The 26,230-nt window shown below is 35.1% G+C and overlaps 1 protein-coding gene across 1 annotated transcript; it reads left to right on the forward strand.

The window, feature by feature from the left end:
- Nucleotides 1-2,264: 2,264 nt before the first annotated feature.
- LOC149630001 (protein strawberry notch homolog 1-like) lies at nucleotides 2,265-13,562 on the forward strand. The gene is made up of 19 exons (XM_089851728.1): nucleotides 2,265-2,364; nucleotides 8,093-8,125; nucleotides 8,581-8,772; nucleotides 8,903-9,183; nucleotides 9,244-9,406; nucleotides 9,475-9,538; nucleotides 9,597-9,750; nucleotides 9,810-9,943; nucleotides 10,179-10,249; nucleotides 10,300-10,455; nucleotides 10,511-10,620; nucleotides 10,821-10,920; nucleotides 10,999-11,169; nucleotides 11,247-11,359; nucleotides 11,518-11,857; nucleotides 11,920-12,149; nucleotides 12,217-12,411; nucleotides 13,171-13,287; nucleotides 13,356-13,562. Exons 1-19 carry the CDS (start codon nucleotides 2,265-2,267, stop codon nucleotides 13,560-13,562), a joined length of 2,931 nt encoding a protein of 976 aa, XP_089707854.1.
- The last annotated feature ends 12,668 nt before the right edge of the window (nucleotides 13,563-26,230 follow it).

Raw genomic sequence — 26,230 nt, forward strand, 5'->3', positions numbered from 1 at the left:
TATCTTTTATAAAACTATGACCCGGGATATATCTAACGTAAAGCGAATTAGACATTTACATGCTATCATTTTCTGTGGGCAAGTGTTAAAAGTAACGTTTTACGTTATCCTATTAGTAGTATTGCGCTCTTGATGCTATTGACAGTATAAGCGAATGTATTTCGCCTATGCATAATCAAAAGCGATCCAAAATTTCCATCAATAATACTATTTCATATCGCCTTTCTTGCAAAAACAAAGATCAAATCAATAAACTTACCGCAACTTTCCACTAGTTTTGCGTAATCCACACTTCAGAGAACGGAAATAGATACAAGATAAAGCTGCGGCCCAACGACCGTTTTCTGACCGAGAAGTAATTCTGAAACCCTCTAAGGAATATTTCATTTAACCACAGCGTGGTACGACAACGACGCCCTCGTGCCGAATTCCTACAAGTTTAAAATCACGTGCAAAATGCTCAAGGTGGGTACCCTTGGACATGAAAAAAAACAGAGCACTTGAAGAACTATACAAAACAATTTTCCATGCATAACACCGGAAAACTGTTTTACTATAGTATTTGAGAGGCTTTGTACTATCACCGTTTCTATGCAAAACGCAAAGGAAAGTACCAAGACTCTTGTGCAGTACTTTTCCTGTATGTTTTGGATGGAAACTGTTTAAGTAGCCAGCCTATGAAACACTAAAGTAATTTAGTTTTACTTATATAGCTAACACCTTGTATATGGCTAAAAGTAAGCTATTTTTTTATGGCAAAACAGTGGGAAACCATTTTACAATAGTGTTTGAGAGGCTTGTTATTTTTGTGTCCATGCACAAACACTGTAGTATTTGAGTGGCTTTGTACTATCACTATTTCTATGCAAAGCACAGGAAAAATTCCAAGCCACTTAAATACTATATAAAAGTCATTTTGCTCTGTTTTGCATGTAAAGAGTTAAAATACCAAGCCTCTGAAGTACAATAATAAAATAGTGTTCCGCTCTGTAGATCATAAACGTGGTATATGGCTAACCAAATACAAAATATGTTTCATTGGAAAACACAGCAAAACTATTTTAATATGGTATTTGTGGGTCTGGGTACTTTCACCATTTCTATGCAAAGCACAAAGGAAAAGTACCAAGATTCTTAAGTACTACAGTGTAGTATTTTACTATATGTGTTGCATGGAAACTGTGAAAGTAGCAAGCCTCTGAAATACTTTAGATTATAGATTATAGATTTATATTTTATTAAGCTAACCTACCGACTTTTTCTTTTCCTGAGATTAGGCTAACCAAAAGCGAACTAAAACCTGCATGGAGCATTCTTGATATAGTTGTTTGACTTATATTTTATACTCTATAGCTATGACCTGGGATATATCTAACGAAAAGCGAACTAAAACTAGCATTGTGCATTCTTTATAGTTAAGTGTAGCGTTTAAATACGATAGCATTTTCTGTTGGCAAGTGTTGTAACCGACTTTTTCCTTAACTTTTATTTTATATCGCTATGACCCGAGATAAGGCTAACCAAAAGCGAAGTAAAACTTGCATGGTGCAAGCGACGTTTTCTTTTACATTTTTATATCGCTATGACCCGTGATAAGTCTAACCAAAAGCGAAGTAAAACTTGCATGGTGCAAGCGACGTTTTCTTTATCTTTTATAAAACTATGACCCGGGATATTTCTAACGTAAAGCGAATTAGACATTTACATGCTATCATTTTCTGTGGTTAAGTGTTAAAAGTAACGTTTTACGTTATCCTATTAGTAGTATTGCGCTCTTGATGCTATTGACAGTATAAGCGAATGTATTTCGCCTATGCATAATCAAAAGCGATCCAAAATTTCCATCAATAATACTATTTCATATCGCCTTTCTTGCGAAAACGAAGATCAAATCAATGAACTTACCGCAATTTTCCTTTAGTTTTGCGTAATCCACACCTCATCGAACCGAAATAGATACAAAGTGTTTAAATGACGTGCAAAATGCTCATGAAAGGTACCCTTGGACCCTTTTCACGCGGCGGGAGTTGCCCATTTATGTCGCATGACCAATATATAGTTTCCAGGTTAAAGAGAATGTATTTCGATTCCAGGTTAAAGAGAATGTACTTCGCCTATGCATAATCAAAAGTGATCCAAATTTTCCATCAATAATACTATTTCATATCGCCTTTTTTGCAAAAACAAAGATCAAATCAATGAACTTACCGCAATTTTCCTTTAGTTTTGCGTAATCCACACCTCAGCGAACGGAAATAGATACAATGTGTTTAAAAGATACGGCTGCGGCCCAACGACCGTTTTCTGACCGAGCGAAAGTAACTCTGAAACCCTGTAAGGAATATTTCATTTTACCACAGCGTGGTACGACAACGACGCCCTCGTGCCGAATTCCTACAAGTTTTTAATCACGTGCAAAATGCTCAAGGTGGGTACCATTGGACATGAAAAAAAACCGAGCACTTGAAGAACTATAAAAAACATTTTTCCACGCATAACACCGGAAAACTGTTTTACTATAGTATTTGAGAGGCTTGGTACTATCACCGTTTCAATGCAAAACGCAAAGGAAAAGTACCAAGATTCTTGTGCAGTACTTTTCCTGTATGTTTTGGATGGAAACTGTTTAAGTAGCCAGCCTATGAAACACTAAAGTAATTTAGTTTTACTTATATAGCTAACACCTTGTATATGGCTAAAAGTAAGCTATTTTTTTATGGCAAAACAGTGGGAAACCATTTTACAATAGTGTTTGAGAGGCTTGTTATTTTTGTGTCCATGCACAAACACTGTAGTATTTGAGTGGCTTTGTACTATCACTATTTCTATGCAAAGCACAGGAAAAATTCCAAGCCTCTTAAATACTATCTTAAAGTCATTTTGCTCTGTTTTGCATGTAAAGAGTTAAAATACCAAGCCTCTGAAGTACAATAATAAAATAGTGTTCCGCTCTGTAGAGCATAAACGTGGTATATGGCTAACCAAATACAAAATATGTTTCAATGGGATACACAGCAAAACTATTTTAATATAGTATTTGAGGGTCTGGGTACATTCACCGTTTCTATGCAAAGCACAAAGGAAAAGTACCAAGATTCTTAAATACTACAGTGTAGTATTTTACTATATGTTTTGCATGGAAACTGTGAAAGTAGCAAGCCTCTGCAATACTTTAGATTATAGATTTATATTTTATTAAGGTAACCAACCGACTTTTTCTTTTCCTGAGATTAGGCTAACCAAAAGCGAACTAAAACCTGCATGGAGCATTCTTGATATAGTTGTGTTGCAAGCGACTTTTTCTTTGACTTATATTTTATACTGTATAGCTATGACCTGGGATATATCTAACGAAAAGCGAAATAAAACTAGCATTGTACATTCTTTATAGTTAAGTGTAGCGTTTACATACGATAGCATTTTCTGTTGGCAAGTGTTGTAACAGACTTTTTCTTTGATTTACATTTTTCATTGCTATTACCCGGTTTTAATTGTAGCATTTAGATATTCTAGCATTTTCTGTAGGCAAGTGTTGCATTCGACTTACACTTTACACTTTACACTTTTATATCGCTAATCGCTATGAAATGGGATATATCTAACCAAAAGCGAATTGATGGCAAAACACTGAAAAACTTGTACTATAGTATTCGAGAGGCTTGTTACTTTCGGTTTCCATTCAAAAACATGGAATCAGTGGATATACCATGCCACTCAAATACTACAGAGGAAAGCTTTGTTTTACTATAGTATTTGAGGGGCTTGGTACTTTCACGGCATAGGCAAAACACAGGAAAATACCAAGGCTCTCACATACTAGAGTAAAGTGAACTACCAAGCCTCTCAAATAAAATAGATTTTCCGCTGTGTACAGCTAATATCTGGTATATGTAACCGAAAGCGAACTATAAATTGGAGGAGCAAAGCGAAGTTTGGTTTGGCATAATTTATATAGCTTTAACCTGTAGGCTAACTAAAAGCGAGCTAAAACTAGCATGGTGCATTCTTTATAGTTAAGTGTTGCGCTAGCATTTTCTGTAGGCAAGTGTTGTTACCAACTTTTTCCTTGACTTTCATTTTATATAGCTATGACCTGGTTTAAGTGTAGCATTTACATATGCTAACATTTTCTGTAGGCTAGTGTTGAGACCGACCTTTTCTTTTACAGTTTTATCTCGCTATGACCCGAGATAAGGCTAACCAAAAGCGAAGTAAAACTTGCATGGTGCAAGCGACGTTTTCTTTGTCTTTTATAAAGCTATGACCTGGGATATATCTAACGTAAAGCGAATTAGACATTTACATGCTATCGTTTTCTGTAGGCAAGTGTTAAAAGGAACGTTTTACGTTATCCTATTAGTAGCTTAAATGCGCTCTTGATGCTATTGACAGTATAAGCGAATGTATTTCGCCTATGCATAATCAAAAGCGATCCAAAATTTCCATCAATAATACTATTTCATATCGCCTTTTTTGCAAAAACAAAGATAAAATCAATAAACTTACCGCAACTTTCCACTAGTTTTGCGTAATCCACACTTCAGAGAACGGAAATAGATACAAGATAAAGCTGCGGCCCAACGACCGTTTTCTGACCGAGCGAAAGTAACTCTGAAACTCCCCCCGTTTTCACTCGCTTAATGCGTCGCGCTGCATTTTTTAGTGCTTCTACGGAACATTTATCATTATTTTATTTTTTATTAAAGGGCACCTCTACACGCTCAAAAATTTGGGAAAAAAACGTGGGGTCCGTTGTTTAAAGGGAGGGTGAAGTGGAAAATCAAGGGATTTTTTTATCGATTCTACTTCCAATTATAAGACCAGTCTGCATAGTCAAACATTCAGGAAATACCTCAGAATGATATTAAAGTTCAAATTAGTCTCCGATTTTAAGAATAATTTGGAGTATCCCCCTCCGACCAATCGCGTAACGCCTTGCCTTTTTATTAATAAAATTCTCGTGGCACGCTCCGTGTCTCGCGCCACGATTGTCACATCGCGCGCAAATTTTATGAAATCTCGCGATAAATTCCATTCGACACGGAACGTGCCACGAGAATTTTATTAATGAAAAGGCAGGACGTTACACGATTGGTCGGAGGTGGATACTTCAAATTATTCTTAAAATTGGAACCTAATTTGAATTTTAATATTATTCGGAGGTATTTCCTAAATGTTTGACTATGCAGACTGCTCTTATAATTAGAAGAAGAATCGATAAAAAATCACTTTATTTTCCACTTCACCCTCCCTGTAAGTTACAAAGTATAAATGAAACGTTATCCAGATTAATATGTGTGCAAAGTTTAAATATAATGCTACAATATGTTTTAGGAAATGTTAAATAATTTGCGGTGAATTTTGGACAATACTTGCGTATAAAACTGAAAATTTTGTTCCCAGAAAAGTCTAAAGCGAGCAGTTTAAATTCGTTCTTGATGCTATAAGCGAATTTTTTTCGCCTATGCATAATCAAAAGGTGTTTAACTATAGTATTTGAGGGGCTTGGAAATTTTACTGTTTCCATGAAAAACACGGAGTAGAAGTACCAAGCCTCTCAAATTCAATATTAAATAACTTTTGCTCTGTTTTGCATGGAAAGAGTGAGAATACCAAGCCTCTTAATTACAATAGTAAAATTGTTTTCAGCTATGTACACTTAACACCTGGGATATGGCTAACCAAAACCTACAAAAGCTAATTAAAATTTGATATCGCAAGTGTTTCAAGCGACTTTTTTTGACCAGTTGTATATAGATATGACTTTGGATATGGATAAGAAAAGCGAACTAGAAATTGCATAACATCAATTTTAGGCAAGTGTTGCAAGCGAAGTTTCGTTGGACATTTTATATAGCTAACACCTGGGATATGGCTTATCAAAAGCGAGTTGATGGCCAACTTTTTCCGCTTAGTGCAGCTAACACTTGGTTAGCTAACAAACTATACAAACGTATGTTTCCATGCAAAACACAGGAAAACTATTCTATATAGTTTTTGAGAGGCTTGGTACAATGCGAAACACTGTTGTGTTATTCTATATGCAATGTACTGTTGACTTAGTACATTTATTCTTATGCGAAACACTGTTGTCTTATTCCATATGCGATATAATGTTGACTTATTACATATATACTTATGCGAAACACAGACTTATTCCATGTGCAAGATAATGTTGAATAACTCCAAATGCGAAATACTGTTGAGTTATTCCATATGCGAAATACTGTTGACTTATTCTATATATACTTATGCGATAGACTGTTGACTTATTCTATATATACTTATGCGATAGACTGCTGACTTATTCCATACATACTTATGCGATAGACTGTTGACTTATTCCATATATACTTATGCGATAGACTGTTGACTTATTCCATATATACTTATGCGATAGACTGTTGACTTATTCCATATATACTTATGCAATAGCTTGTTGACTTATTCCGTATATTTGGTTTTTCAATACGTAAGAGTGGTACATTTCAAAATCTTATCTTTAACATTAGCGTCTATGGGACGAAAATTTCTCCACCAGAAGCGCCAAAAGCCTTCCATGAAGGGGGACGCAAATTTTCTTTGAGGGGAAATACATTTCGTAAATTCTTCCCATTGTGGTGGTACATTTTACTATTTGTAATTGTAAGGAGCAACCCATGTTTTGGAACGGTGAGTTATAACGATTTCTTCTTGGTGGTTTTGGAAACATTCCGCTTTTTAGTTTGTGGCTCTGAGAAGGCTTATAGATAAACAAATGGGCTTCGATTATTGCATGCTATTATTTGTTCTGAAAAGCTGCGACCAATTTCTTGAGTACTAGCGAAAAACTAAAAGCGGCTGGTCGGCAGGTGTTGCAAGCGCCGTTTCTTTGACGTTTTTTCTTTTGCGAAGATTTCACCATATCGTATACCTAATCAAATAAGCTTTGATTCGAAATTTTCTCTTAATTTCTTTCCAATAGCAAACCAAATTTAAATTGAAAATTTCAAAACTAATTATATATAGCTATCTCGAAGCGTGTGGCTAACCAAAACCGAATTAAAAATTCCACGCTTCCATTCTTTGTTGGCAAGTGTCACAAGCGATGGTTTGCGTTTCTTGTTTTTTTTATGTCGCTATGACCCGGTCTTTGGCTAACCGAAAGCGGATCAGAATTGCATAATATAATTTTTTGAAGCCAAATGATTCGATGACGTTTTTAATCGTTGCCTACGTTAATCAAGGCCTGTGCGCGGTGGCTTCGAAGCGCGGGACTCTTAAGAAACGCGACTTCTTATTTTATCCCTATTTTGGCGCGAGATTTCATTGATAGCTGGACCGAAACGCGCGCGAAAATGAGTATTTAAAATTCTATGCGCGAGAAAATGAGCATTTAAAATTAAATTTAGCGCCTCAGGTGAGAGAATTTGGCATCTTAATTGCCAAAATAAAATTAAAAACGGCCCCGCGCACAAGCCTTGATTAACGTAGGCAACGTTTTAATACTCTTGGTCGGCATGAGTTATAAGCGGTGTTTTGTTTCACTTATATTTTATGTCGTTATGACCTGGTCTGTGCAATTTAAGAGTTACCCTTCATGTTATTACTTTCGTGTAGATTAGACCATATCGTATATCTAATCAAATACGCTTTGATTGGAAGATTCCTGTTACTTTCTTTCCAATAGGTAACCAAATTTATTTCAAAATTTCAAGCTATTGACTACTAATTCATAACTATTACTTACTAAAAGCGAATTAGGAATTGGATGCTTCTTTATAAGCGATGGTTCGTGTGACTTTTTTAAGGTCCTTATGACCTGGTCTATGGCTAACCGAAATCGAATTAAAATAGATTGGTAGATTTTTTTTCAATTCAAACGACTCCATGTTTTACCTACATTTTATGTCGCTATGACATAACCAAATGCGAGCTTAAAAGTGCATGCAAGGTACGTTTTGTGTGACTTGTGTTTAATATAGTTATGGCCTAACAGGGAAATTCGACTGTAATCAAAAGTACCATGGTACTATGATTTCCAATAGATTGTGAATTTAGATTGCAAAATTGCTCGCTCTAGGCACTTGATCTTAAATCTTATGTACTTTAGCTCGCGATGACCTAGCCTATTTCGAACTAAAAGGTAATTAAAAAATGCGTGCTTCGGCCTTAGGGTTTAGTCCCACTATTTGATATCGTGGATATGAATAATTTATGTTTCTGTTATTTTTCTTTAGTTATTCAAATTTCAATTTGGTTTTTACTGTTATTTTCACCGACAAGTATTATACACAAGTTTCAATTATGTGTTATATTTTATCTATCTGGCAAATCTATAGATCCCTAACACACATCGCTTTGCCGTCTAAAAATATCACTCTTGGATAACGGATTCACTTTTATCGGTTTAAAATGGTATACGAGAAAATAAGATTTTGGGAGTTTTGTTCACTTGATTTTTATATGCTGTTTTTAGTTGTTTCAAGAGGAAAATGCAACTACAGAAACTTTTGAAAATTATGTTTATGAAGGTAATAATCAGCATTATTAAATGAACAAACCAAACGTGCTCGTAATCTTGAAATAACTCTATGGTAGGATCCATTCACCCAGATAAGGTTTGCATAGCACGTAGTCTCGCTTTCAGCAGGTCCGAAACTACAGTTTCGGAAAAGGTCCAACAAAAGTTTTACGGAAAACTATCCGGTTTACAAATTGAAGCCGTTCAGCTAATTTCTGAAAGGCACAAGACGCTCCTGCCAAATGGACACAGGGCCGGCTTTGTATTAGGTATTTAAAGGACACTTCTGATTTTAAATCACTATTTTAATCGAATCTCCGAATTCTTTCAAACATCGCTTTAAGAAAATATAAAACCAAAAGGTATCTTTCTGAAAAACTACAATTCATTGTTTTATAGGCGACGGAACAGGAATGGGAAAAACACGAGTCATTGCCGCAACCATTTTACAATACCTAAGCGAGGGAAGATCGAAGCATATTTTTATTACAGTTTCTTCTACATTATTCAGCAACCTGACGATGGATTTGGAAAACCTTAACCCTCCCCAAAACTTTCGGGCGAGGCAACTCGCAGAAGGACTGAAATTTAAAATGGGAATTCTATTTTTGACTTACACGGAGCTAAGAGAAAAATATTCGAACATTATCAAAGCTTTCGAGAAAAACTTCGATGGTGTCGTTAGTGTCTTATTGCTTAAAGTTTGTCATCGTTATTTTATTGTTGCGCGCCTTTTTTAGATTGCATTTGACGAATGCCATATGGCTAGGAGCGTTTCCCAAAACGGTGTTACTGGAAAATACGTAGTTCGTATGCAAGAGGAACTACCATTGAGTAGAGTTATATACGCTTCTGCAACGGCGTTGAGCAAGCCAGATAATATCGCGTACCTGGTTAGGCTTGGTAAATATTTTTTATAAAGAAATACTTACGGAAAACTAATTTTTGCATTTCACTCCTTTTTATATCAGGGTTGTGGGGAAAAGAAACTTCATTTGACGACTCAAAGGCATTCGTAAAAAATTTGTCGAATCGGTAAGCCTATTTCGTAGAAATATTAAAATGGTTTACATGTAGTTCCGTTATTTTCTAGAGGTATTCTTGGTATGGAGTTGTTAGCCTGCGATTTGACGAGAGCAGGTGCTTATATATCTCGGCAGCTGAGCCAAGACGGCGTTTCAAACGAGATTGTAATTTGCAAGACCGATGAAAAGATGAACAACCTTTACGACGCCTCTGTAAAACTGGTATTTACGAATTGAATTATAAGCGCTTTCGCAATATGTAACATTTCTTTGGCTTTCAGTGGATGCTCATAACAAGTGCCGCAAAAAAACACGTACGTCGTCATTCAATGAGTTTTATATGGCAAGCCCATCAAAACTATTTCAATAGTCTTTGTGTTTGGTCGAAAGTGCCTGAATGCATCGAACAAACTAGGTATGTTTAATTAAAACAGTTATTTATTTCGGTTGTAGAACCAAATTATATTTTGCCAAAGTAGAAACGCGCTTAAGAATGGAATGCAAGTCATTCTTGGCATTCAAAGTACAGGTGAATCGCTTTATAAAAATATTGAAACACCGTATACACAACCATACTCATTATTAAGGTAAATTATGAAGTACTGTCCTAACCATTATGACTTTTCTAATTTCTTTTCAATAATTTTTAGGTCTTTGTTAAAAAAGGTGTTAATTAAATATCTACAAATTGACGTTGATCATGTTTCGAAGAAGCCAAAAGGTTGTAAAATGCTTCTATTGTAGAGCTTCTCTAACCTTTGTAATATGTAGCCAAAAAAATCAAACTAGAAGATTCAAGGGCGAATTGCACCTTGCAAGAGTTTGACATTTTCAGTTCAAATGAGGGTGAAGATTCGAGTTCACAAAACTCTGAAGAAGATTCTAATTTGCAACAACGTGATGATTTGGTTTCCGAGTTATCTCTTGGTAATGTTACCTTTTCAGAGTAGATTAAATATATTTCACCTATAATTCTTCGCAGACGATGTTAATTCCATAAAAAAAGCCTTTCAACATTTAGACCCTCTCCTACCGAGAAATACTTTAGATTTTCTCATTACTGAACTGGGCGGTGAAACTAGTGTCGCAGAGGTAACTATATAAACTGACCTTTAAGAACCAAAGCTTCCCCGCGAAATAACGTTCTAGGGAAAAGGCGTACGCAAGGCAACGGATACAAAACGGAGAAATATTTTTAAACTTATCACAGTTGCATTCGACTATTAATATCCTCTTAAAATTTTCTTATTTTAAATTTTCAATATTTTAAGAACTAAATTTCACCTAATTAGTTAACTGGTCGAAAGGTTATGGAAAGAGAATACGTAGACACGAAAGGCAACATTGTATATGCATCGGTGAAACGACAGAGTAACGAGCAAAACGTGAAAGGTTAGTCTTCTCAGTTTTAATAGACATAATCATAAACGGTTTTCAAGATGATGTTTAAAATGTAATTGACTTTTCAAGATAGAGAATGTTTTCAAGCAGGTTTGAAAAAAATCGTAATTATCAGTAACGTTGCCTCAATTGGCATATCGTTACACGCAGAGAATTTGCCTGCACGCGAGAACGTTTCAACTCGTTTGCATGTGACGCTGGAATTTCCGTGGAGCGCGGATCGTTTAGTTCAGCAACTAGGTACCATCTTACACACTACACTGATAAAACGCGGTCGCAGTAAATGCATAAACCATATTTTTACGTACATCTTTCAGGTAGAAGCCATCGCTCTAATCAGAAGTGTCCACCGAAATACTTATTTTTATTGACGGACATTCCAGGCGAACTAAGAATTGTAGGAACTCTCGCGAGTCGTGTGGCGCATCTAGTAGGTTCAATCCAATGTAAACGCGCTTGGAGAAATAAATAGGTCTACAACATAGTTCAACCCCCAATTCAAACGATAGAGTAGAATATTGCGGGTCTCCAACCGAGTTGTTCATCGAAGGTTAATTGTCTTACTAATCTTATTTTCTTTGCTGTAAGAGCGCTTTAACTCAAGGGGATCGAAGATCCAGCGTTCGAGTTTTCGAAGATTTCACACTGCAATGCAACGGCAACGCGTCTGTAGTAAAGACCATTTTAGAAAACTTACTCGAAGACTTTTCCTTACATAACGAAAAATTTCTGAAGAAGCTAACGAAAGTCGGAATATTCCAACACTATAAAGATGGTATAAAATTGAGCGGGAACTCACGTAATTTTGAATGTTTTTTCAATCGGATGCTCGGTCTACCGTTGAATGATCAAAGAGAAATTTACAAAAAATTCATGTATTTCCAAGACCTGGCAGCAATTGACAGCCAACATGATTCTGCCATAATCCGTAAGAAGTTGCTAACAAAACTCTCTACTTAGAGGTAGTTTACCATTTTCCCCCTAAAACAGAAGTAGGAGAAAATTTGAAGATGATTTCAACGAATTCTTGCGCTATCACCGAACGCCTAGTTCACCACGAAATACTTTTTGACACAAGGATGGAACTACACGAAATGATCTCTTTAAGAACTGCTAGCAAAGAGCACTTTTTTTTGCAAAGTAATACTGATGGAAAAATAGTTCTCGCCATTAAAGAAAATGATCTCTATCGATTGTATTCTCCGGAGCAAGGAAAAAGGGTAAAGGTTTAGCGTAACATTTTAACTAAGTAGATATAACTGTCTGAAATTTTGTGGTTTTATTCAGGAACTGTTAAACACCTTCATTATTAATTGGTCATATAAAAGTATACCTATTACCGACGGTGAAATTATGTGGATGCGCCAGTATGAGGATCCTTCAGTGAAGATGAAAACATTCCATATAATTTCCGGTGATATCTTTCCGATTTGGACATATTTGGAACAAGTATTAGAAATTCCTTTGTTAAAAGTGGTTCGCGTAAGAAAGGAAAACGGCAATGGCATTTACGGTCTTGATGTTCCAGAGGAGAAAATTTCAAAAGCGAAAATAGCCATTCGCCATAAGGATTTTTTCACGTAATTTTTTCGCTATTTAACTGTACAAAAAAATTCGTATAATAAACTTCGCTAAAACTGACATTGGCGAATCGTTTAAGTCGTTGACAAGAGAAGACTGAGATTTTTGAAACAATTGTACGCAATGTAATTAGTTAAGTTACTTAAAGAAATTAAATTTTTGAGAACAGGAGCGTGAAATATCCCAAAAATTCAACTTATTATATTCATTTTATATTAACGCAATCATATTTAAAAGTTCCAGTTACCTTCTAATGTAAGAATGGTCAAAACTAAAGCTTAAAACATTCCGTTGGGAATTCGCAATTCGCCAACTATTTGCGAATCGCTTTAATTTTTGACAAACAACTAAAGCTTTTGAAACGAATGGTTTTGAACATTTTAAGCAAGAATGGTCTAAACAACAGTTTATAGTAAAGTTCGCTAAGACTTCGCCTTACACTAACTGTTTATGAATTCCTGACATTGTTTTCAAAAGTAGCGTGAAAAATGTAAAATTTGTTTTAAAGGGTAAAGTTCATCCGCTAGATAGGGTTCAAGTTCATCCGCTAGGTAGGGTTTAATGTCTTTCATGATCGGGATGGAATTTATCTTACCCCCGAAAAGTATATAAAAGTTATAAACCTTAAAAATACCAAAAATAAGTTCATTACTATCTTAGCCTCACTGGGTGAAAGACGTGATAGAACATCCTATGAAGATGGTACGAAATTCCAAACTTTTTCTCACTAGAAATCTACAGATGCATTTCGAAAAAACCATGCCTACGGCCAGCGCTGTACTTGGGAGAACTGCCGCGCTCTAAGATTATTTGGCTTGATGACTAATGACCGTTATATTTCACAGGATGTACTTCATGAATACCACCTCGCCGTTACCGAAGTAATCGCGGATTCCATTATGGCGCTTGACGCAAGTGATATAAATTGTGTGGATTTTATCGAGACACTTTGGGCGGTCAGAATGAACTGTTTACCGCAATCTGTAGAAATTGATCAGATAATCATTCCACGCATAATGGAAAAACTAACAGAATATGCGTTTTGGATTTAAAAACGCACGTAACTAATTTTTTTAATAACAAACAAATTTTTTGTAAACTTCTAAGACCAATAAAAAACCTTTTAAGTGCGTAATGAATGAGTTTTTTATTGCGCAAAATGTTATTCAAACAATTGAACAATATTTCGCCATTGAAAAACATTAAAGTCTGTCTATTTGACGCTTTATACGTAAGGTTTGGACAATATAATTATACATGGTCTAGGGCCTCAACATCATCTTTTTTAATTGTGACAAAATTGTTCAAAATGATTGAATAAATTATATGGAATATAATATAGTCAATATATTTGTCCAATGACGTATTAAGGGTTTTTCTAAATATTGGGCATTGAAAATTGTGATGGATTTTTATTTTTCACAATTTTTGAAAAGTCTTGACAATAACTCATAAAATGATGAATTTTATAGATGTCCCCCACTTAATTTGTGCAAATTATTGAACGTGTAAAGCCACTTTACCCCCAAGAAATATCAAAACTTCACCATAAATGACTAAATTAAAACACAAAACAATAAATAAGAACTACGTGATTCGTGCATTTTAATATATTTTTTCACCCCCTTGAATTTGGCGTGTTTTGTTCTTAACGACGTTGTAACATTAAGTTTGATTAAGCGCTCCACTTCGCTCATCACTAGAGTGCGCGATATAGGAAATCCTTGTTGGACGTTCGATTATTGTAAACACGACTCACTCTCAAGATGTCTTCGTTGCAGAAAGGTCGGATGTTGAACACTTATCAAATAGATGAAGTGAATCGCATTATAGAAGAAATAATAAGAGAAAAGAGCACAATTGTTAGACTCGGTGGAGATAAATTTTGGAAGGACCTTTACAAGAGAAAAGTGCGTTTGGAATGTACTAAGAATTGAAATAAAATTTTATATTTAATTATTTGTTCTAGGTTTTTGATAAACGAACCAGCTTTTGGGCTCTAAAAAATATGTGGAAGAAATTAACGAAATATGGAGGTCAGAAACTATTTAAAGACAAGTGGACTCAAGAAATGCAAAGCAATTTCGAAATAGCGTTGAAAAAGTCCTCAAGTAGTCAAAGGTAGAAGACATCTTTAATAAGAGTTCAATTTACTAATAGAATTCAATACAGAACTGCCGCAAAAAACAAATCATATAATACGCCGAATAGAGAATCTGATAAAGTTGATTCTCTTCTTGAATCTGATAAAGATGATTCTCTTCTTGAATCTGATAAAGTTGATTCTCTTCTTGAATCTGACAAAGTTGATTCGCTTCGAGAAACCGATAAAATTGACTCTCTTCTTGAAAAAGAAACAGAAACAGAAGTTAATTGCGATGAAGACCAACTACATAAGAGAGAAATGTTGGTATGTTTATTATTAAAATATGTACTTTAATACATTTTCATTCATTTTACTTATATAGCTGCGGCTTAAGACCGAAACCCATCAACCCTTTTAAGCTAAAGTTAATCGGGAAGTCTTTTAAAATGTAGCATACTAGAAAACCACTTTTTTTCGCAATTGTTTCACTTCCCTAATAATGTCTAGTGAAATCTCTCAGCAATAAAGATGTTTAAAATATTTATTGTAAATTATTATATATGGGATGAGAATTTTGTTAACAAGAAGGCAGGGCGTTACGCGAATTGTCGAAGGTCCTTCTTTCAAATTATCCATAAAATCTGATTCTAATTTGAATTTTAAAATCATTCGGAAGTATTTCCTGAATGTTTCACTATGCAGACTGGTCTTATAATAACATTGTCTACATCCAAAAATGGAAGTTTCCCATCCTTTTCTTCCTCTAATGTAAGAAAGTGCTTTCTCAGCATAATTTTGCTAAGTTGAAAATAGAATCAAGACATAAGTCTGTTCGTGTTTTCTATTCACTATCTGAATTAAGTCTCTGACTCAAAACCTCAACTACACCATCGATAGGGAGATTTGTAAATCAAACTAACTACATCTAAACTAAACACGCGATTGGTCTCGTCTAATTTTACCATTCTAATTTTATTTAAATAATCATATGAATTAACTACATGATGTGGGTATTACCTACAAGGGGAGACAAGATATGAACTAGCCAATACGTAGGACAATCCCGGGAAGGTACTATTGGGCGCAAGGGGCAGTTGTCTTTGCGCATTTTTGGTAAAACATTAATGAACGGAGTTTTTAAGTTATTTGAAATAAGTCTACAAAACTGCTAGTCATCAAGCTCCTAAGAAATACAATCTCTAATCTTCTCCCTCACAGTTGGAGAGGTTTATTCTTTTGTAATAATTTGTCGTCTTTTCAGTTGCAGACTGTTGATTATGACGTAAGCGTTTACCATCTTACCTGACACGCAAACTGAAAAACAACGAAATGTGTATTTACTTATAGTATTAAAAGCTAAGTTGGCTCGAAATATTAATACTTTGGTTCCTTATTATGATCAAAAACGTCAGTAACACTAGTCTTTATAGGAAAGTATTTAGCCCTTTTGGTTTGAAATACGCTACGTCATAACGATATAAATACCCGGAAGCCAAATTTTTTTCTGTAAGTGTTGCACGCAATGTTATTTGTATTTTCATATCGCTCGGACCTAGCCTATAGATATCTAAAAGCGATCAAAATGCGTGGCCAAATTGAACTAATATAAAGATTATTATACATTGGTTATACAGCGAAGTCACTTTGGTTCCAGATAGTGGTCAAGAACGCCAGTAACACTATTCTTTATAGGAAACATTTCAACCCTATAGGCGTATTTTCTATACCGTTATGACGTAGCCAAAAACAGAATATTGGTATATTTTCTCTTTGGAAGCGAAATAGTTTTTGCTTGATTTCATTTTTGTACGCTGTTACTTATAGTTTCAAATCGCTGTGTTGTAGCCTATTGATATCTAAAAGTGATCTAAATGCGTGAAGAACTGAACTTGATGTGAAGATTATTATACATTGATTATGAGCTTCGTTTCGGTTAGAAGACGGCTGACGGACCCCCAATTATTAACAATGCTAATTTTTTTATGTCAGGAAATGATTTCTTATAGGAAAGCACAAGATGCACATGTTAATGCGCGCTTAAGTCCCAGTTCCTACTTCCAAAATACAAGGGGAACAAAATAGAAGGCGGGGCTTTTTCGCCACTCGTATATTTTTCGTCATTCTCGTCATAAGAACCAATGAGATGGTTGCTGAATTTTAAAGGCGGGACCTACGTGCGGAATGGAGATAAATGTGGCCACTTTATAGCTTCCCTCTAGTATGTATTCTATCTGTGTGGGTAAATTTTTTTTATTCGTTACGTTTGAAATATTTTGGTACAGCAGAATTTCATTGTCGTCTTTGATTCTATCGGCTTGGCATCGTATTTTGTTTGACCATCGAATTGGAAGTTGGGATTTTCAACGTTTTCACAAAGTAAGAAATACATTCATTTTGGTTCGTGATTGTTAGCTGTAGGCTAGGAGTAATGTAACTAAACTTTACGTATGTAATTATTACTTACGGGTAATAACCGTCTTAAAAGCATTTTAGTGGCAAGCAAAAGAAGCGACCAAGTCCTCACGTCATTAAAAACACACCGTTTTAATAACGCTGAGGAAATTTTTGCGCTAGCTTTGAATAGCCGAAAAAATTACCTCAGGTGTCGGTCGGTATTTGGTTATAGTCTTTGCCCTGGCTTCTAAAATACATTAAAAAAGTTATTTAAATTTATATCGACTAGAAAAAGTTCATCTTGTTACGTTTATTTTATTGCGACATGACATTTTTCTGAGGAAAACGTAGTTTTGAACTTTCAATGTCAATAACCTTGAAAACGTTGTAAACTATCTTTCGTCTTCTGATACCCTATAGCGTCAATTGTATGTCGCGTTAGTGCGAATTATATTAGAAAAATTCTCCACTAACATTTAGGGGAAAATATTTTTATATAAAATTTACCAAACGTTTTTTGATACTTTAGGAATACATTTTCACATTGTGTAGCGCGATAACGACATGTCATACAAAATTAAAGATTCAAATAGTACAATATTTAAAGCAAAGTAAGTGGCTTTAAACATATCACTTAAAATTGAAATTTTCACTAATACAACAATATTCTAGGAAGCGAAGGGTAAAATACACCGAAATCGACAATAAAAAAATAATTGACGCTGTAAGGAAAGAGTGTGGCAATGTTAAAGGGCCCGGTCTTACCGGGAAAGTAGCTTGGAATAATATAAAGGCTCGATGTGACGAGTGGGAAAGTTTAAAAAATCATTCGGCGGTTAGCCTGAAGTTTCATTTCCTGCAACACATACAACCTTTCATTACGGTAAATATTTTTTCCTTTGACTTCTATAAAGTTCACTTTAAATTATCATTATCTTATTTACAGAGTAGTTCATCTTCGAGTGAAGACCAGTCGAAAGAATACGATTCATCGCCGCCAAATGAAGATGACACAGAGTTTGAAAAGGACGATACCTTGCCGACGTTGACTTCGTAAGTTTGTAAAAACCCATTGAACACATTTGTTCTTCGAATTTCTGAATGTGATTATAGGAATCTTGTTAACATTTTCAGAAAAGCTAAAAACACTGCCCAAAAACGATCAAAACCTATATCGTAAGTGTAAGTTATTAAAGTATAAGCAGAATATTTAGACTTTCGTATTCACTTGCAGAAAATCGCCAATAATGAAAGAGAGTGAAAAAGAGTTAGTTAGTCTTGTTAAGAGTACTTCGTAAGTATTTGGAACAAGGCTAATTTTCAAATTAACTTTACACTTCTTTTATATTTGATTTTAAGCTCTAGAGAACCGACAAAAATGTTTGAAAAGTGTTCTGCTGAAGGGGATAAAGAGATATTGGAAACGGTTTTAAGCATTAATGGTTCAATATTTGGGTACAGTCTTACAAAAAAAAAAATGTGGACAAAACTCCACAAAAAGTGCCAAGAAATTGAATTCTTGAAAAAGTATTCGCGAAGAGAATTAAAACAACGGTTTTTCAACCACATACAACCGGAATTTATGGTAACGAAATTATTATAACTTACGCTGTAACATTTTTAAAAAATATCTTTAAATTTTCCCAGTTGAAGGATTTTCAAACTAGTTAGAGAAGCGTAACATCCAAAAGTTCAGAAGAAAACGTCAGAGATTCAGTAATTTTTAGTAAAATTTAATTCATTGTAAAATGATTATAAAATATTTCTAAAAAAAAACGTTTCTTTATAATAAAATTTTTTCATAACTTCCGTGCGTATTTTTCGTGGAAATATTTTCGAGATAGAATTTGTATAGCAAATAGTTGATGACTATTTTATGGTACTATTGTTTATACGAAAGTTTAGTCGTTCGCAAATAATTCGAAGTGGGGTGGCGTAGCGGTTAGCGCTTTCGCCTCGCAGCAAGAGGATCCCGGGTTCGATCCCGGACTGTGGCACCGGGTGAAAATCTGGGAACAAATCCTTCTGCGTAGAGTTTGCGAGTTCTCTCCCCGCTTGTTAATAGGAGTTTTCCTCCGCGGTCTAACCCGGTTTCTCCTTTCCATCAAAACTTGCAGAGGTTAACGGTAATAGTTAGTATAGGACGCTGTAGGTTAGCTGTGGCATAGGGGCTAGCCACCACCCCTCTACGCATTGTAAAGGGACCCACCTCTAAACAAGCCACGGGCTTAGTGTGCATATCCCTTCATAGGCAAAGCTTAGATTATTATTATTATTATTATTATTATTATTATAATTATTATTAAAAGCGTAATAAGTGGCAGTTGGGAGTCTTGGCCGGCAAGTGTTGGAAGCGGTGTTTTTCTTCACTTATATTTTATGTCGTTATGACTTGGTCTGCGTGATAAAAAGATTTTACCCTTCTTGTTATTATTTTGCGTAGATTACACCCTATCCTTTACCTAATCAAATATTCTTTGAATGGAAGTTTACTTTTTACTTTCTTTCTAATAGCAAACCAAATATAATTTCAAAATATCATGCCATTTACTACAAATTTAAATTTATATAGCTATCTCCTAGCGTATGGCTAACTAAAAGCGAATTGATGGCAAAACATAAAACTATTTTACTGTAGTATTTGAGAGGCTTGTTACTTTCTGTTTCAGTGCAAAATCACTGTAGTATTAGAGTGGCTTCCACTGCTTCCTAGAAAAACGCAGGAAACTTCTTTTACTATACTATTTGATAGGCTTGGTACTTTCACTGCTTCTACGCGAAACAAATGAAAAATACGAAGCCTCTTAAATACTATAGTAAAGTAATTTTGCTCTGTTTTGCCTGGAAATAATGAAAACACCAAGCCTGTAAAATACAACAGTAAAATAGTCTTCCGCTATGGCTAAACAAAAGCTAACTACAAATTGATGGCGCAAGTGCTATAAGCGACTTGTGTGACCTATTTGACATAGGTATGACCTTGGATATGGATAACAAAAGCGAACTGAAAATTTCATAACAACATTTTTAAGCAAGTGTTGCAAGCGAAGTTTATATATATTTTATATAGCTAACACTTCGGATATGGCTAACCAAAAGCGAATTGATGGCAAAACAAAGGAAAACTATTTTACTATAGCATTTGAGAGGGTTGTTACGTTCTGTTTCAGTGCAAAACACTGTAGTATTTGAGTGGCATGGTACTTTTACTGTTTCCATGAAAAACACAGGAAACATTATTATTTTTGGAGGCTTGGTACTTTCGCGGCACAGGAAAAATACTAAGCCTCTTAAATTCTATAGGAAAGTAGTTTTCCTGTGTTTTGCATTAAAACAGAGTGAAATTTACAAGCCTTTCACGTAAAATAGTATTCAGCAATGCACAGCACACACCTTGGATATGGCGAACCAAAAGCTTCCATTGCATAGTAATCGTTTTATACTCTTATTCTCTTGCGTATAAATCGTGGTACACTCGGATTTATTTCAATTTTGTTCGTGTTATTAAATTTCACTGAAATCGCGGTATCTTTCTAATTATTGCTTAGAAATCGTTGGTATACTCGGATTTATTGCACAAAAATCACGATGTACCTTTATTTTATTAACTTGGTAAGTGTTTGTGAAATACTTCTTTATAGGATTTCCTGATTTTACTTTTCAGTAAATAAAATTTTAATGTAAAATAATGTTGGTATATTTGATGGAGATTGGGAAAATAAGTCGCGTAACACGAATATCTAGGGAAGGTCTTAACATTTATAATAGAGCAATGTTTTGTTTGACATATTTTGTTGATATTATCTCGGAAATGGCTAACCAAAAGCGAACTGAACATTGAAGGCTTGCATTCATTGCAGGGAAGTATTCACGCAAGCTAGGTTTTGGGTGAAATATTTTATATTGCTAACAAAAAGAAAACTAAAATTGCATTAAAGGTAAGCTTCATAACGTAATACACGGGCATCAAGTACGAAAAAAGGCGGCGTAATAGGGGTCATTAAGCTTTCTCATCCGTTCGCGTCACATTAGGGCGAATGTAATTTTCCTACCCCAAAGGGGAAGGGGAAAAGTACATTTCCTACGAACCTTCCCATTGGAGCAGTATTTTACACTATTGGAGAAAGTGCATTTCTAAAATTGTACTGAGCAACCCTGGTCGGTGGTAATTATTAACCTTTTTACGGATTGCAAATAACAGGATTTTAATAGTAATGCATTGGTCTTTGTCTAGGGGAAATAATTTATTGTTTAGTTAATAGTGTCTGAATTGGTAAAGATTAACTGTTTAACATGGAGTCCGCTAAATTAAAAGTAATAGCGTTAGCATAATTGAAACAACAGTTTAATATTGGGTGCCTTTATTTATAGCGCTTGAGTCTGGTCCTCTAGTCTTTCGCGAAGAGCTCTAAAAGTATTTTAATGTAGCCTTTTAAGTGTGGTCATAAAGATCATTTTTAATCGCGCAAGTACCGCGCACCGCGGAACAAAGTTTGGTGTCCCACTGGTTAAATTTACAAGGTAGTCTATTGGCACTTGCCCATTTTTAGTACGCCAACCCAATTTTGGATAAATTGGACCAATACGCCGTGTTTCGCCGTCGGCTCTTCAGGGATTCTCTTGTCTCGCACGAGGGCTCAAAAGTCAAGGTAACATTTTGATCATTCATTATGCGACGCATTCAATTTTAAACACTCTTAGACGTAATTATTCATAGGATCTCTCAGTTCTCGGTCGGGATTTAGGGCGAGTACTGATAGTGGATGACAATCCTAATTATTACAAATTGCACCCCGAAAATGCAGTAATCGCACTGTTACTCTAACTTATTTGTTGTTGAAACAAAATTGTAATTATAAATTTTTTATGTTTCTAGGTTCCCGTTTCCTCTTGGAGGCATGACGAAACGGATACCGAATTACGTGACTTGATTCCTTTCCTCCAGGCTCTTAGCGCAGCGAGGGACGTCCGTATCTTAAAAAAACGCTTCAGTCTATTTTGTAACCCAAAACGTTAACTTGATGGTTTGTGGGTAGCTAGCCGTAACTGGCGTTATTCGCGCGCATCAACTGTGTACTGTTTTTATTTTATATATCAGACCTCGGGGACTTTCTCTATCATACCTATTAAGCTCAAAAAGTGTTCAACCCTAATTTGGAAAGGATAATACGTGGGTTGCTTGGCGAAAATAGCTTTGTTTACCGCTAATTTGAAGAAGAAAAGTGCGCTATGAAAATCCTTCCTTTCCTTTTCATAATTGTCAAGTTTTTTGTACTGTTAAAATAAATATTTGACCAAATTGTTTAATTTTCAAAAAGGCGCTTTAGTGTAATTTATTTTAATTAAAAATGATTGGAGTGATTTGTCAGATAATCTTACCGTCAGTTCTCTGGCAAAAAACTAAAACCTACCCTAAAGTTTTGACTCCTCCTTCCTTTAATCGCATAAAAGACGAAGTTCTCCTGAAAAATCACCACTTTGCTAGCAGATACCGGTCTGGAATGTCGTTGTATGTATTTTATATCGTTACGACGGAGCCTATTTCATAGTAAAAGCGAAATGATTTTGTGAAATATCTATTTTATATCGATATCACCCAGCGTTCAGCGATCTAAATGCTTTTTGAATTTTGCAGCTTTCGTGTTATTCGTCGGAACGTTTTTACAGAGCTGTCTTAAATTGTTCATTTACAGATAGCGTTCTGGAACTTCATTAAAATGTCAAACCTCAACAAAATTAATCCGTTCTGGCTGTCTAAAATATCAAGTTTCGAAATAGATGAATTTTACAATAATACTGTACGACGTCGAAATAATGAATCCGCAAACGAAAATATGGAAAGTAAAGGTTTTGAAGAAGGATTGAGAATTTTACCCACTAATGAACCATACGATTTAAAAATTGAAGTCCCGACATGTTCGTCCTCACAAGTTGAAGATTTGGAATATATCCCAAAGCACAAAGGAAAGTCTAAGGAAGGAACGCCATTTTCGCCCACAAATATAGCTATATTTAATAAGTTAGTCCTAATAACGATAGTTCAACGAGAATTAAATGTAATTTAACAGTTCTTTGCAAATGTTTTAAGGGAACGTAGTAAACCGAAGGTAAAATATTCCAAAGAGGACGACGAGGCACTCATGAATGCTCTTCAAGTTGAAAATGGGTCGTATTTTGGCCCAGGTATCACTGGAAACTGTTTGTGGGATAAAATACACGAACGATGCCAAGGTTTACCAAATCTTAAGAATCGGTCTGCAAAAAGCTTAAAGTTCAGGTTTCTTCAGAATATTCAGCCCTCATTACTCGTAGTATGTTTTTTATTAATATGGTGAAGTCAATTTTAAAATAGTTTTTAACTAAATAGTTGAGAAATCAATATTGTAATGACAACGAAGAGAAGAAAATTGAGGAAAATAAGCCGAAAGTAGTGAGATCGGAGAAAACGTTTGTCAAAACGGAACAAAACGAGGAGGTAGGCAATGTCAAAAGAGAAAATAAGGAGAAAGAGTATCGAAAACGTGAAAAAGAAGCTCGCAAAAAGTTGAAAAAAGATCGAAAAAAGAAGAAACAATGTCGAAATAAGGAGAAAAAAGGTCCAAAGAAGGAGAAAAAGGGTCGAAAGAAGGAGAAAAAGGGTCGAAAAAAGGAGAAAAAAGACAACGAAAAAAACATAAAAACGTCGCTGAAAAATCTAAGAAAAAGAATCGCGAATAAATGAGAGAAATTCGGGTAAATAATTTTAAATTACGCGAAATACTGGCACGAAATTTAAAACTATGATTGAAAAATAAATTTGACATTGTAATGTATCTGTTTTTGAATTAAATTTGCGAAAATAAATTTTTCCAATTCACACTTTAATCATTGCAAAAATTTTAAAGGTGCATTCAGTACTTTTATATAATTATGCACGATATCTATTAAAAAGTTTTGTGACCAATTTCTTCTATAGGAAACATTGTAAAGGGGTAAAGTTCACCAGGCTTGGTAGGTAGGGAAAAGAAATTACAAGTGTGGCATCCTTATTTTCCAATCAAATTTCAATTGAGCACCGAATCGAACGTACGATTTTCCAGTTCTTAAAATAGTAAAATATTTTCGATCGAGTTTTGACAGCTGTAAACTATACTTTTGATTGATGTAAACAATATAATAGATCGAGCTTGAGCAGCATAGCAGTGAGTAATAATTCTTTCCGAACCGCTTCTTTTTAACAATTATCCTTTTTTAACTTTAGAAAGACAAGAGAGTCAGAAATTTGAAATCAATATGTCAATAAATCCAGAACCCGCCAGTGCTTTTTCAACATGTATAAAAATTGATGGTTTCTTCATAATTAGTAATTCGTGGAATATTTGGCGTCCATTAAAATGTCCGGCGATAATATTTCCACTGCTTGTAAGGAAAGAAGCAATAAATAGGTGTATAAAAGGGTCACGTTTCTTCAAAGATCATGATGTCAGGCACGTTTATTTGATCAAACTATTTGAAGTTTGCGACGTGACCGTTAATTTGACTTTTTTTTCTGGGGAAAACGAAGTTTCCTATACTGAATTGATAGCTTTAAGTACTCTTTGCCTCGAAAACGCGGTAAATTTTCTCTCGTCGTCTGAAACTTATTCTCGAAAGCAACAAAAGGTTGATCAATTTGTCGAAAAGGGCAAAAACGCATTTTTAATATCTTTATGCGATTTTAATTCTTTGGGCGAAAGATTCGCTTTGGAACTAAACCAAGCAGCTCGTTTAAATAATTTGGAGCTCGTGTTTGTTTCTTCAGCAACTGGCCAAAGTCAAAATTTGAACTACTTTGATGACAAATTATCAATTGAAAACCATCAAAATGTTATTGAAATTCTATATCATGTCGCAATTGACAACGTTCAAGAATCAAAGTACCTTTTTTGGTCAAAGGAAGGATTGAGCGCCATACTTCAGCGTCCGTCTCAGCAGTATTTCCCAAATTGTATTGGAAAGTTTGGAAATTTTTATTTTGATATAAATGTTCCCTTGGATCATTCTCCGTTCGAAATAACCATGATAAAAGCCTACTCTAAATGCAACAGTTTTTGCCACGATAACCCATCTCCGCCATTTATTGAACCGAACGCATCTAATTTGTTCTTAAAAGCTTCCACAATGAGTTTTAGAAAACAAACAAAGGCGTCGCTCAAGAAAATCGAAAATCATTGCAAACGTATCAAGAAAGAAATGGAACTACTCAAACGCATAACACGTGACTTTTTAGTTCAAACATCTGGCGTTGCCAGATTTGAAGCAATCTGCTCCCTTAACCAATCAACGCAAATGAGAGACGCTGCTATGCACTGTATGGACGTCATAAAGCAAGCAAACGTAGTGACACCCGAAACGCTTTACGCCATATCCGCCGAAACTATAAAATTTAGGTGTGAATCGATTTTCGTCCCCTACGTTAATTTGGTTGATTTTCATCTTGAAAAACTGTTGCAAATGCTTAAACCAGAGCCTAATCTGGATTTCCTAGATATAACGGTGCATGATATTATCACGGTAGAGGCAGGTGAAGCAGCGATTGCATTTATGTTATATGGTAGAAGTGCGGAAACCAACGTTTCCAGGGGACACAACTACTTTCTGAGCAAAGAGCTGGGTTTCGTATCAAAAGAATTTGAGTCGGCTAATTTGCCGTTTCCGGTTTTGGGCAAAAATTTATTGCATGTCGACGAAAATGAGAGACTGGTGTTTGTGCCTAACTTCAATTTCTTGCCTTTGTTAGACGGAAAAGGTTTTGTTAATTCGCTTTCACTCGAAAAAATATTCAGTCTAACCGCTGAACTATCGCTCTCTGACAATATGCCACGCTTATGTGAATATATTTTAGAGAAAATTTGCCTATGCATTATTTCTACTTTCGGAAAATACGTTCGAGGCGTTCCAACGTTTTCCAAGACATCTGTTGTTATTGAAAAGTTTCCAAGAAGATTAATACTTTCTTCTCAAACGTTTTCTAGACTGTTTTTCTCTTTGGAAACTAGTTATTTTGTTGATACACCCGGTGTTATATGGTTACGAAATTTGGTCACCCAATTTTTAAGCCAGGTTGAAATATGTTCCACAATAAGGCAACTTGGAAACACATTAGAAAAGCAACTATACAAGCAGAAGAGTTGTCTTTTCTTCCCAATGAATAGATGTTGTACCGCAATTATTACCCCAGTAGGAGAAACTAATCATTTTGCCGAAACCCTTAAATTATGG

The sequence above is a fragment of the Phalangium opilio genome, unplaced genomic scaffold, assembly GCF_054372755.1.
Source record: "Phalangium opilio isolate 3A_F unplaced genomic scaffold, DU_Popi_V2 ptg000105l_1, whole genome shotgun sequence".
Taxonomy (NCBI): Eukaryota; Metazoa; Arthropoda; class Arachnida; order Opiliones; family Phalangiidae; genus Phalangium; species Phalangium opilio.

Excerpts from the sequence above, each read along its gene's own strand:
- LOC149630001 (XM_089851728.1), top strand. The coding sequence starts at position 2,265 with ATGTGTTTAAAAGATACGGCTGCGGCCCAACGACCGTTTTCTGACCGA. Across the intron at positions 8,126-8,580 it reads AGCCTATTTCGAACTAAAAG|GATCCATTCACCCAGATAAG; the intron begins GTAATTAAAAAA and ends ACTCTATGGTAG. Across the intron at positions 9,944-10,178 it reads GAATGCATCGAACAAACTAG|GTCTTTGTTAAAAAAGGTGT; the intron begins GTATGTTTAATT and ends AATAATTTTTAG.